At 39.8% G+C, this 13,549-nt stretch overlaps 1 protein-coding gene across 1 annotated transcript in view; it reads left to right on the forward strand.

Annotated features, from left to right (window-relative positions):
* Nucleotides 1–523: 523 nt before the first annotated feature.
* LOC139214222 (voltage-gated inwardly rectifying potassium channel KCNH2-like) overlaps nucleotides 524–13,549 on the forward strand; it is a 36,357-nt gene continuing 23,331 nt past the window's right edge. Inside the window, exons 1-4 of the mRNA XM_070845014.1 lie at nucleotides 524–599; nucleotides 3,965–4,195; nucleotides 10,318–10,482; nucleotides 11,433–11,886. Of these exons, the coding sequence (XP_070701115.1) occupies nucleotides 524–599; nucleotides 3,965–4,195; nucleotides 10,318–10,482; nucleotides 11,433–11,886 (926 nt within the window). The remainder of the gene's footprint in view (nucleotides 600–3,964; nucleotides 4,196–10,317; nucleotides 10,483–11,432; nucleotides 11,887–13,549) is intronic.

A 13,549-nucleotide genomic window follows, 5' to 3' on the forward strand; every position in this document is an offset into this window, starting at 1 on the left:
CACAGTCTCCTATTAGCTCTAAAGGTGGAAGCATTTTCATGAACATAAAGATAAAGGCTTTATTTCTTTTACAGTTTCTCAAAACCGAAATCAATGAACTGGTAAAGAACTCAGTCAGACTGTGATGATAAACTCCTCCAGTCGGTGTCACTGTGTCACTGAGGTAAGAAGAAGTTCCCATTACAGGACCCCTAATGGCTGCTGGTAATAGTTGATAGACAGATAGTTTATACTTGTCCGGACCAATCAGAGCCGAGGATTCAAATTATGGGCGGGCCTGTGCGATCAGAATGGAGAGAGAGAGAGAGAGAGAGAGGGACCAGATAATGAGGCGAGGGCTGACCACACCAAACACAACTAAACTAACTCCAACAGATCAACTGTTCAACTGTTTTTTTCCCCAACTAATAAAAACGTACTGGAGTGAACTTTCCCAGAAGAGAGCAGTGTGTCTGGAACAGACCGGAGCAGCTCGGGTCTCAGCCAATCAGAGCCGAAGGACGCTGCACCGCCGGTCCGAAGCATGCCGGTGAGACGGGGCCATGTGGCGCCGCAGAACACCTTCCTGGACACCATCATCCGCAAGTTCGAGGGACAGAGTGAGTACAAGGGTCCGTGTTAATATCACCAAGACAGTGACAGCAGGAGAAAGGTTGTATTCTGTTATTGCATTATTGATATATGATATATGATAATTATGTAACTGATCGGCAACAAACAGGCAACTACTTCAAAATAGTAAACAGTGGACTGATAAATGAATAATCAATGAAAGTATTTGACACATATTTTCCTACAATTTTTAAAGGTAAATATGAATAAATAAATGAGTGTTAAGCGACCTGAATATAGTTTTTGCTCCACATTGCTCCATAGCATCAGGACAACAGGGCAGCATGGGGGGGCGGTGGTTACTCACAGCAAGAAGGTTCCAGGTCCAAACCTGGATTCGAACCTGGAACCTGCAAATGATGTGAACCACTGGCTTAATCTGTGGTATTTTATTAATATAATAATATTTCTCCCACAGTCCCACTTGCAGGTTAGGTTAATCATTGACTCTAAAGTGCCTGTAGGTGTGGGTGTGAATGTGAGTGGTTGTCTGTCTCTATGTGTCGGCCCTGTGATTGGCTGGCGACCACCCCAGGGTGACCCTGCCTCTTGACCAAAGTCAGCTGGGATTGGCTCCAGCTCCCCTACAACCCTGATGGATTAGCAATATAGAAAATGGATGGATGGAAACACAAAAACAGACGTCCTGTTTTGGTCTTTAAATCTGTAATCAAAATGAGTTCACAAAGGTGGTAATTAAGTCGTGGCCCACTGATGGAAACCCTCACATTTACAGTAGGCCACTCTTTGGGACTCGGTGTTGGTGGCGACATTACTGAGAAAAATCACAGTATAACTCAAATATAATATAATAATAATAATGATGATAATAATAAAGGGGAGTTCTTCCTCCACTGTTTCCTAATATAATACCTGATGCTGCTCATGTGGGGATTCTTGAATCCTTAATGTTGAATTCCTGAATCGTTGGTCTCTCTCTAATTAAAGAGTTTGGTCTAGACCTGCTCTTTATGGAAAGAGTCTGGAGATAACACTGTTGTGAATTGGTGCTATATAAATAAAGATTGATTGACCAGAGAGGGTAGGTGGAAGCGGAGAACTATTTTCTATGGTCTCTGCTGACGTTGAGAGCAAAATTATTACTATGAGTGAACAAACAGAGAAAAGATGGATGGCTGCAGCCAATGAAACTTCATAAACAAGTGCAAATCCAAAGAAAAAGAAATTAATTCGATGTTCATATGAAAACGAGCAGTCAAAACCATCAAGGAAGACTTTTGAAACTCTCTTAGAGTGAGGTCCAAAAAAACACTTGCATATACTGTTTATCATCATAGATGCTGCCAAAGAGGATGCAACAGAGATCTTTGAGACAGCTACTGGTGCAATTTAATATATATAACTATTTATTACAATGTATGTATAAAATACAAAAAAATGTCAAAGGAATCAGAGATAACCAGAGACAGTATCAGCTTTAAAGACTTACACCTCATCACTGGTCTGAGGGGCCCAGAGATCGCTAAAGGAGTGACATTTAGTTATGTAATATTTAATTTTTGCCCTTTCTCAGAAGACTTCCTTTCTAAAATAATCTACATACAGACACATTTTCTCTTGTGGGACTCACATAAACCCTTTTTGGTGTGGATCTGTATGTGATCATGGTGCTGCCTCTGATCAAGGTGAAGATGACCAGTACTGGGGTTTTGGTGATGTGGTGAGGAGCTCAGGGAGTCACCATGGAACTTATTCATTAAGAGTGTATATTTAGGAAAGGCTGTGTTTTAGGAAGACATTCTGGGTTGGTCACTCACTTTAAGCCATGCGGTGATATAGCTTCCAGTTTGTGCCGCAGAGGCAGCAACCACCTTCTTTTTCAGAAATCATTTTTATTTATGGTTTGTTTTGGCTTAGTTGTGTAATTTAATTAATTAGTCCCATGTTGAAGTGCAGAGTTATTGTCTTCATTGTGGGGACTCTTGGGGAAACATCAGGGGAAAGTCTCCACCCTCACAACAATATATGGCGTCAACAGAGCCTCATTCACAAACAGTGCATAGACACAAATCTGTGCTTAAACCGTGCATATGAATATTTTATGCAAAGAATTCGGTATTCATAAATATTTTTATACTTTTGTTAATGATCTGCAAACAAATTTAGAACATCTCAGACCATGTACATGCAAAAGTGTCCAGGTCTTGACTTACTATGGGTGTATATGAGAATGTCCATATTGAAATGTAATGATTTTGGTTTTGGCCTGTAATGATCAGCCACTCCCACCAATTTCTACAAAAAAGTATGCCTTCCGTTGTTTTACACTTATGTAGAGATACAGGGGCATGGCAGTATGCTGATTGCAAATATTGGGCATGTGCCTGACAATCTGGAATAATGCTGATTCTTCTTTAAAAACATTGTGCTCAGGTGTCATTAATCCAATGGTAATTTTACATACACATTTATTTTGTGTGCAAAGTAAGAACATTTCTATGTACTTTAGTCGATGTTTTCATCAGAGGTCTGATGCCTGACTGAGCATGTTGTTGACCTGAAACCTCCAAGACGTTGAGTAGGAAGTACCAAGGAGGTCTGCAGTGCTGCTTTCTGGATTGGGATGTGTGCTTCACTTCACATGGAGAGGGCATTCACATGATCTCAAGGATTGTATAACAGGGCACAGAGAACTTCTGTGTGAATACATTTCCACAGCTGTCCAGAGGGTCTGCTGCCAGTAAAAAACATGTTTGATAAGTCAGCAATACGAGCGGTTTCTGCTATGACCATCCATTTTTAATTTCTCCTGAATAATCAGGTTTTTTTCAGTTTTTGAATCGTGAAAGTGGCTCAACTGTTTCTATGGAGGTGAAGGCGCTCTGCTTTTCCTCACTGTCGCTGCTTCCTGTTAAATATATTTCAACATGAAAACATTTGTTGAGAGATGTTTAACAGGAGGCAGCGACAGTGAGGAAAAGCGGAGCGTCTTCGCTTTCATAGAAGTCGAGCTGCTTTCACTATTAAAAAAATGACAAAAAACATGATTATTCAGGATGGAAGGAGAAATTCATTAACACAAAAGGAGCTAAAGATTTGCAATATGACTTATGCTACCAAAAAAATCCTCAGAAAGGAGAATTTAATGCTCATATTCATCTTTTGATGTCAAACCCAAACGTTTTCAGTCTACAGCAAAAATAAAGGAATTGGCCTCACTGTTCCAATACTTTTGGAGGGGAGTGTATTTTAAGGTCAAATATCAATACAAGTTTAAGCTTTGTGTTCTGCAGATTCTTTGCATTTGGTGATTTTATTCAAGTACTTGAAGATGTAACATGAATTGCATTTTTGTCATCCTAATTCCATCTTTCTCCTCTTTCCTCCAAAGATCGAAAGTTCATCATCGCCAATGCACAGGTAGAGAACTGTGCCATCATATTCTGTAATGACGCCTTCTGTGGGATGTGTGGTTATACCCGAGCTGAGGTGATGCAGAAGCCCTGCACCTGTAGCTTCCTGTATGGCCCTTATACCAAGAGACCGGCGGTGGCCCAGATGGCTAAAGCTCTGCTGGGAGCAGAAGAGAGGAAGGTGGAGATTTCTCTCTACACTAAAGATGGTATGATCCTATCAACTCTTCATTCTTTTCATGGATTCAGTCATCATTTGTATCAGTTATGGTCAAATTTTACTTACGAAGCAACAACTTCAGCAGAATGTAGAAACAGGTGTAGAGCAGCCATCACATGTGTACACTCACTGTGAATGACCTGTGAAATTCACTATTTGTTTTAATTCTAATTGTATTTCTGTATTCTTTTAGTCTACAATATTCAATATCCTTAGATAGTACGAGAAGGCAGAAAACTAGGTTACAGAAAACCCTCTCACAGACAGTCATATGTCTGTGATAGGGTTTATTCTGCAATCTCAATTAACAATTAAATTGTACCCATGCAGATGTGGAGACAGTATGGATATGAAGGCTAGTAATTATCAAATGACTGATTTAATATGGAGAGACATTTTAAATTTAGACCTCAAACCAGTAAAAAGTGGGTTACAGTCTAATATAGCCTGACCTTTATAGGAGCAGCTTATTTATATTGCAGCCACACAGATGAACGCAGATGAAATCCACAGTACGCTGAAGATGAGTGCCTGGGGAGCACACAGTGAGTTTACTGTCCCGACACTTCATCAGGCCAGAGGGTCTGTGACTTTTTACTGGGATCACAGTCAACAATGATGTTTAAGAGTGTGTGACTCTGATTTACACGTGAGTTGTCGCAGTTTGTTCCTCGATATGGCACGTTAGTTGCTTAATGATTCCAAATAATGGGTGGCCTTTCATTTGTTATTTGCATGCAAGCTTGGTAAATGTATAGCGCCTTTCTAGTCATTTCAACTACTACTTACATCACCCCTTCACACGTCATTCATACAGGAGCAGTTGGAGGAGACTGATGGATTTCATTTGAGGAATAATTTGCTATATAAATGAACATTATTTGTGTGGTAGGGATTTAAACAAATAGCCATCCATCCATTATTTACCACTCAAGGTAGTCCACTTGTGTCTCTTCTTTTGTCCACTACCTAAAGCTCATGATGATAGGCGTTTAGGATCAGGGGTGTTGTTAGGCCTGGGCGTCTGAGGCTACAGCCCAGAACCACTGTAACTGCTTAAATGCAAAAATGAGACAAAAATAACAAATTAAATAGTTTTTAGTTTGAAATCTAGATTAAAAGCAAAAATAAGACTGGTTTCATGAAGTTAGTGAATATTGGGGCTGAGGTACGTTTACAATTAAGTCAGACTGAATTTTAGAGGGGGATTCCAGAGCTGTAGGGTGAGCAATCCATTGACCATATTTCAACCATTGTCCTTGAAAAAAAAGAACCTTTTCAGCTCTCTCTTTAAGTAGAGTCAGTGTACCTTGTCCGGAGAGTTTTTGCCATTGTACATTTTGCTAATATTTGGCCTTCCAACAGGCTGTTGACGCCTTGGCATAAAGGAGCCTGAAATTCTGTATTGTCTGTTGAGCCTAATGGGATCTCTGGGTTTCCACTCTTTAACACACATGGACAAAACCCTCCTGGGTCTTTATTATAATAGTTCAGTAATGCGTCTCCTCGGTTTACTTGACCATTTTGACTTTCACTTCCCTATGCACACACTAATTACATACAACACAGAATGAATACAGAGTTATGATAGGGAGTTTAAAGCAGACCTTCACAGCCCCCCCCCTTGCATTAATTAGACTGCTGAGGTCACCATGGAAGGATGAAAGAATCTGTTTTTCAATGCAATAAGATAGTAAGATGGTAAAAAGAGGCAACAAGAGATATTTTACAAGGAATGGTAACAGGCCAACACATATCTCTGAATGCTTTCAGTTTGTCAGTCACAAAGAAAAGGATGCAGGGACCCAACCAACCAACTTTCCTGCTGACACTTGATGATTACTTGTGCTGTTAAAGACATGTATTTTCATTAAATTAAACATGGGCACACTGAATAGATAATAGATTGGCTGCGGTGTAAGCTGCACACTCATTTGATGACCAAAATGTTGCTGTGTATTTTCCACCTCTCAGTTACAGTAGAGCTACAGTGGTTCCCTGTAGCAGATTTCCTCACTACTATTTGTAGAATGCAAGGCCTATTAGGACAAGGTGAAATGGTTATTAACGTTGGTCTTAAGTGAACAATATCACAACATTAATAACTATTTTAATCAGTCTTAGTACAACTACACAAACTTACCTACCAGACATTACGTTTGTATATCAATGAACTGTCTTCACAATCCCATTTCTCTAACAAACATATCACAATCACTTCCTGGAATATGTTTACAGCAACATTTCTTTGAGTGAGTCCAGAGCTTGCGTCCACAGTTCAGGTAACAAAAGCACTTTGGTTAAGGTTAGGGAAAGATCGTGATTTCGGTTATTTTGGCGAGGAGCAAATAAAAAACAAATGAAAAACGCTGTCAGTGAACATTTTACTGAATAATTTGTCTGACTTGCCAGGTAGGTTAATTAACAGAAAAACTAATTAGTAGAAAAGCTTAATGTTTTTCATATATGAAGAAGTATGATAAAATGCATGACATATATACTGTACCTATGCTCTGTGAAATTGCAGAGGTAGAGAGGTAAGAAGGAAAGTGGAGGAGAGAAGGGAGGTAGTGACAGAACACCAGGAAGGAAGAGAACAGTGAGCGACCAATGAGCCAATGTGTTTGTGTGTGAAAGCTGGATAATCTTTTGATTCTGTCCTTTAATCTCTAATCCGTTATTTTTCATTAGAGCATAAGTACCATATCAGCCAAAAGAAATGATAAACTATGATCCTATTTCTCTCATTGTCTCCAAAGACCAGCAGTGACCTTCAGTGTCACCTCTATACACACACACACACACACACACACACACATCATTCTTGATGTACAACTTCAGGAAAACATCTATTGTAACAGTAACTGAATTAATGAAATTGACGTGGATATTTATTCATTTGGGGAGATAATAAACCACCATTACTGCAGTTAATGCAGTAACATCTCACTTAAACCTGCTTAATAACATGTATCCTGTAGAACGTGCAACATGTTGAAATACACGAGTCATAAAAATGAACAATAGTTATATGTAATTACGACATGTAAAAACATGTGTTTTTACTGGCAAACAATCTAAAGCACCTTAGGAAGATGCTGTTATCCATTACTCCAACAAAAAATTGAATTGAAAAAAAAACAGCACAAAATGCACATTGCATATTTTCCTTTATTGCATTGATTGGAGACAGACTAGAAGCATGACACAGTATGCAGGCATGTTCAGGGGAGGAGGTCAGTTTGTAAAGAAAACAAATCCAACAAGGTGCAGCCAGGAATAAAATTTAAGAAAATGCTGGAAAGTTAAGCAAAACATTATTGGGCAGAGAATGGGTGGAAATGTCCTGGATACATACTGATGGACTAATGACGGAATGAGGTGCAGGTGAGGGCATGGGAAGCTCAGTTGAATTGAATGGCATGAAAGGGGTGATTGGGGAGCAGGAGGTAGTAGCTGTGAGACTGGTACCATGTCCATTTTCACATTCATGGGGGTTAGGGTGCTGACAGACAGCTGGTCTTTCTGTGTCAGCTGTGTTGCAGTCGTCTCTCTGCTACAAGTTATTACAATAAAGTGTACCAGATTCAAAGCAAAGTCTCTATAGAAGGACGACGTCCTGTCCCTTCCAGTGGGCCCCTAAGGGACCTCATTTTGGAAAAAAATATGTATGGAAAACACAGTCTTGTAGCTCTTCTGATTGGAGGTCAGTCAGCACTGCAGTGGCTTTCCTTCCAGCGAGAGGGTGACATGCCCAGGAGTTTCTTCAGGAGTCCAGGCGTTGATCGTTTTTTTATTCATTATGCATATTTATTTTGTTTTATTCTTATATGTATATTTGTATATAGCTTTTTTTGCTCTTACTTTTATTCTGTACAATTCCTGACAGTATAGATATCATTTACATTCATATTCCATCACAGCAGCCCATGAGAACACAAGACAACTTTGTGATGATAATTGCAAATAAAAAGTATAGAGCCTCTTAGTTGGATCTAATTACTAACCTGTATGCACATGTATAGCTCCTTAGATGTCCCTTTACGTTGCTACCTGTGTCACTGATGTGCTTGTATGTCCATTCCCCCACCTGCATTAAATCTAAACAGTGACATGACAAATCAATATAATAAGTGAGTTTTTCCCTATAATCCGCCATAAATCAGTCTGAAGGAAGTCACCAACATATTGAAAAAGGTTGGTACAGCTCATGTCAGTTCATAGATTGAGGATTATCACATTGCCAGGCTATTAAGTGTATGTGTGAGTGTCTCCTCTACACAGCAGCAGATGGTCCTCCTGTCATGTCTTTGTGATATGATTATTAAGGTAGATTTAGTTAGCATGTAGCTGCCTTAATCTATCAATTTAGCCCTAACACTAAACCCCCTCTTCTGTCCTTTGCACACTGTACACACACATACACACACACACACACACACACACACTTGTGTCACTGCACTGTCTTGTTCATCCATGAAATCATTTTCCAATAGAGACAGAGGATAGAGGTCTGTTGTTTTGAACAGAATTAAATATATGTAAAACAAAAAAAGTAATCAAGTCATGGAGCCAATAGTTTGTACATAGGACTTCCTTTGTGATTCAAAATCTAACAGCTCTGTTTCCTTTAAAGCCAGGAGTTACTGCTAGCTATCTTTATGCTCAGATTGCATAAGTAACATTACCTTTTATCTAAAGTGACTTACAATACTAACATACAACTTTGATTACACCACCCAAAAACTGCAAGATCATGCAAGTACGTCAACTAATAAAAATATATATTTCAGTGTACTTATTCGTAGTCCCCCAATATACTGGATTCTGTTTGTCCAGGGACTGTTCATTATTTTCACACAACCCTTATATAGTGTCGCCATGAGTCCAAATTCATTATCACAATATCAAAAGCTTCAACTACATGTTGAAATACACTGCTCAAAAACAATTAATGGAACACTTCAATCACACACACACAAGTTCAAAATCTTTACTGTACATTGTGTAATTTGTTGAGAACAAAATTAACCGACTGAGGGCTGGATTAAAAAATACAGTAAAAAAAAAATACAGGGCGAGAGGAGTAAAGCCTGGACTGGTCACCAGCCAATCACAGACACAGACATATAGAGACACTCACACTCACACTCACACTCACACCTGTCTTTGGATTGTTGGAGGAAGCCAGAGCACCTGGAGAGAACCCACGCTAGCATGGGGAGAACATGCAAACTCCACAACTCGCCCACTTTTAAGCCTCTTATACAGCTGTTTCTGTTCTAGTTAATGACTGTGCTTCAACCTACATATGAGATTGATGATCATTAGCGCCTGTTTGGTATAATTGGTTAATCATACACCTGACTATGATCCTACAATATCCCTGAGTTTGTGCCAGTGTACCTAGAAGAACTCATGCTGTTTTGAAGGTAAAGGGTGGTCTCATCAAATATTGATTTGATTCAGATAAGTATAGGTAGGATATCCATTCTGACCCATTTGGTTATGAAAAATATTGCACAGCTAATAACTACTGACATAAGGGAGGATTTGACTTCACTGCCTGGCTCACTACAGATTATTCCCATACATAAATACTGATAAATTGCAATGATCAGATGGACTGTAAGTCTAGGACTTAAAAAATGTGACACAGCAAACATTTTTAATTGAGTTACAATAGTGACTGAGGTGAGATTATTGGCGGTCAGCAAAAACAAGTTTAATTTGGATAATTATTCCAATGTGAGAACAAAATTGAACTCATTGTTGAGTGTGATAGAATGAGACCGGCCCCTTATCTTTCAAGCCATGCACATAGTTTCACTTTGAATTGCGAAATTTTAAGATATCCATCCATGGGCGGCAGGTAAGGCTGAAGATGGGAAAGGCTGATAATGGAGACACTGTTTTAACCCTAGAACACTAACGTTGCGTGATTTTCACCCATTTTTTAGAGTGGTGCAAATGTGAATGTGTTTATGCTCAGATGATAAAATCAGCAGCACCCACCGTAATCATTTCTGGCCAGGGAAATATTCAGAATTATACAAATCTGCTTCTTCATTCCTCCCTTCAGTCCTCTCTTCTGTGTCTCTGTCATTGTAGGAGTCTGTTTCCAGTGTGTAATAGATGTTGTTCCAGTGAAGAATGAAGACGGCGTGGTCATCATGTTCATTCTCAACTTTGAGCTTCCTACTGACCCCAAACCGACCAACAGCTCTCCTGCAAGAGAGCTCAACAGAGTGCTGCACATCCCCTGGCTGTCTCTGGGTATGTTTAATTTGTCAATTAATTCGTACATAGTGAGGTGCACACCAACCCAGTCTCATGGAAGTTCTTGAATAAGAAAGAAAGTTTGCAATTTAAATGAATTCCTGGTATCAGCTTCTCTGGGACTGTAACTTAGCTTTACATCTGTGATATCACGTACTGAACCAGATGGCGCAGTTTGCATCTAAATTTGAACCCCTCAGTGTAATTATCAAAATCAATTATCAGTCAAGTCAGTTTATTATCAGTATGTCTGAAACCATCATTGGTAAACATCCAGAAATCTCCTTGGACTGTAGAACATCCCTATTACTTAGGATCTACACCATAAGTGTAACTTCATCATGCAAGCTCCCCCAAAATGCAAAAAAAAGTAGAAATATGAATTATATATAGATAAGAGTTTGATTTTGTTTTACACTATCAATACATTTTTAACTAATAATGCAGATATTTACTTGAGCACTCTCAGTATCATAACCTTTTTTCCAGGACTGTCAATCAATTAAAAACATCAACCAATTAATTGTACAATTTTCTGTACTGTTTTAAGACTGAAGCTTGAAAAAGTGGACATTTAAATGTAAAATCATGGAATTTATGTCCAGTCAACACAAAGGAAGTTTATTTCAATGCAAACCCAGGCCTGTATATTAAACAGAATGTTAGATTTTAAAACTATCAAGACCTTTAAAATTCGTTATCAGCTTAGAAGGTGTAGGTGTAGGTGTAGGTGTAGGTGAATGTGCCATCTAATGTGAGTGAGACAGAGAGTGTGTGTGTGTGTGTCTGTATTATATCAAATTATCATAAACAAATTACCATACAGTAACCCTGAGGCTGTTTGGGATCCCCTTGACAGTTAGTTACAAAAATTAGCCAGCTATAGCAACAAAATTGACTCGAAGAGCAACTCAACCATCACTGCCTTCCTCTTGTGCTGCACCCAGCTCGACGGAAGCGTCTGCGCCTCCTCCGCTCCATCAGCTCTAGTACAGGTGTTCTGTCACCGGACACGGAGCTGGGCACTCCTTGTGCCAACCTGCCTCCCCTTGGACATGAATCTGTGGCCCTGGACAAACTGCTGTCCCTCCCAGAGAGACAGCAGCTGGAGGAGGCAGGCGCAGGACTACTGCTGTGGGACAAAGATGGGGAGAAGGAAGTTGAAGAACGAATAAGAGGAAGGCGAAGAGGAAGAGAGAGGGATGGCTCGGTGGCACCCAGGCGAAGGAGTGAGGGAGACAGAAAGAAGAGAGAAGGAGGTGATGTTTGTGGGCTATTGGTGGATACAGGTGCAGGAGGAGGAAGCAGAAGAGGGAGGGAGTGCTATGCAGGTCTGCCTCCAGCCCCAGCCTCAGCACCCCCAACACTGACCCCGACGACTCATTCACATGCTCCACCAAGGTAATTAAATTATTCTACTGTCTTTTTTAAATAAACATGTCGTTGCAGCATATTATTGTATTGTATAAACTTGTAAAATATAAAATAGGTGACTGGTTGCTTTGGCACAATGTGTAGGATTGGCCACATACTCCCAAAAAAACTAAAATGCATCTAAAACATAATGTATATGCAGGCAATTCAGTTTAGAACAATAAATACAGTTGTTTATATACATAAACATATACATCTAATAAATCTATAGTGCATTTTTTGAGCAGCAAGTACCACTGATGTAAAGACAGAGTCTGCCTCCATCTGCCTCCTGTCCCTACCCGAGTCTTCCGGTCCGTCTGCTCAGGACCTGGTCCGCCCATTTAGAGAAGTAGCTTGATTCGAGCCGCTAAGATGGAGCCAGGTATCTGTAAAGATGTCTCTGATATCCTGTTGCTTGGCCAGCCTGAGTCTCATTTCATCCACTCCATCTTCCATAACTGCAGCCATGTCCAAGCAGGGTTAACCTAGCTCTTATCTGCACTTCACGGGCCGTCTTCCCTCTCCAATGGCACGGTCACATGGCCCACTGCAGCATTTAGTCTCACTGGTGGTCGTAAATTGTTGTGGCCAAGTCTGCTGCTCTTAATCCGAACCTCACGCTCAGTGTTTGGTCCAGGTTGATGCTGCTCACTGTTTTCATTTCATAGTCTGCTGGTGTTAATCCAAACTGAACAAATGCCGATTGAAACAGCTACATCTGCTGTATCTGGAATGTTTTTTGGAAGGGTTTGTGATCGTTGTGATTGTTGTTAGTTGCACTAAAGATCCAATGTCAGTTGTTAACTGGGCAAGCTACTTCTTCATCTTATATTGGATCGTAGAGGTGGACGTATCTTACGGGTCTGAAAAGTGAAGCCAAAGTGAAGGGAATGCTGAAGTGCCTCAAACCTGCATTCTTCCTAATGACCGGCAGGAGGCAACTCCACTGGCTCCAAAAAGAAGTCAGTTGATTTATTACCTCAGTTTCTCTTCCTAATGGGTTTATGGTCTCAATCACTAGTTTCACTAGTTTTCAGTCTTTTACAGCAATACAGCATGATGCTCATTTAGAAAAGTGTGGTCCTGTGTAGAGTAGAGCAGGATATGCTTCAGGCCGGGACTACCTTGTGATGTCTTTGTGGAATGAATGCCACCTCTGGCTCCAAAATACCAAGATGGCAATGCCCATGGTCTGTACTGTTCTTGTGTAACGCCTTTCTAGTCATTTGAACTAAGAGCGCATTCATACAGGAGGAATCTAAGCTGGAGGAGACTATTCTTTTCACTGTTGGCCTCAATTATAAAGTGGTCTAATGTGCACAGTTTAGCTGGTTAACATGCTAACTTTAGTAGATATCTCTGCAACACAGTAAATAGACTTTGACATAATGCCACTACTGTTACTTCTACACATTCTGTTTTTTTTTTTTTTTTAACACATTGCTCTTTTAAACCCGTAAATAAATTATAATAAATAAAACTCACTCAATAAATAATAAACTCACTGCAAGAGAATAACGTATTGTAGTATCTCTACATAAGGTACATGAGCTGTAAAGTTAAATAATTTCATTTTATCGTTTTGTTTTTGTGAATAATACATTCTTTTTCATCTGAAATTGACTTTTTGATGTAGGACAGCTCTGTA

Source organism: Pempheris klunzingeri, chromosome 15 (genome assembly GCF_042242105.1).
Source record: "Pempheris klunzingeri isolate RE-2024b chromosome 15, fPemKlu1.hap1, whole genome shotgun sequence".
Taxonomy (NCBI): Eukaryota; Metazoa; Chordata; class Actinopteri; order Acropomatiformes; family Pempheridae; genus Pempheris; species Pempheris klunzingeri.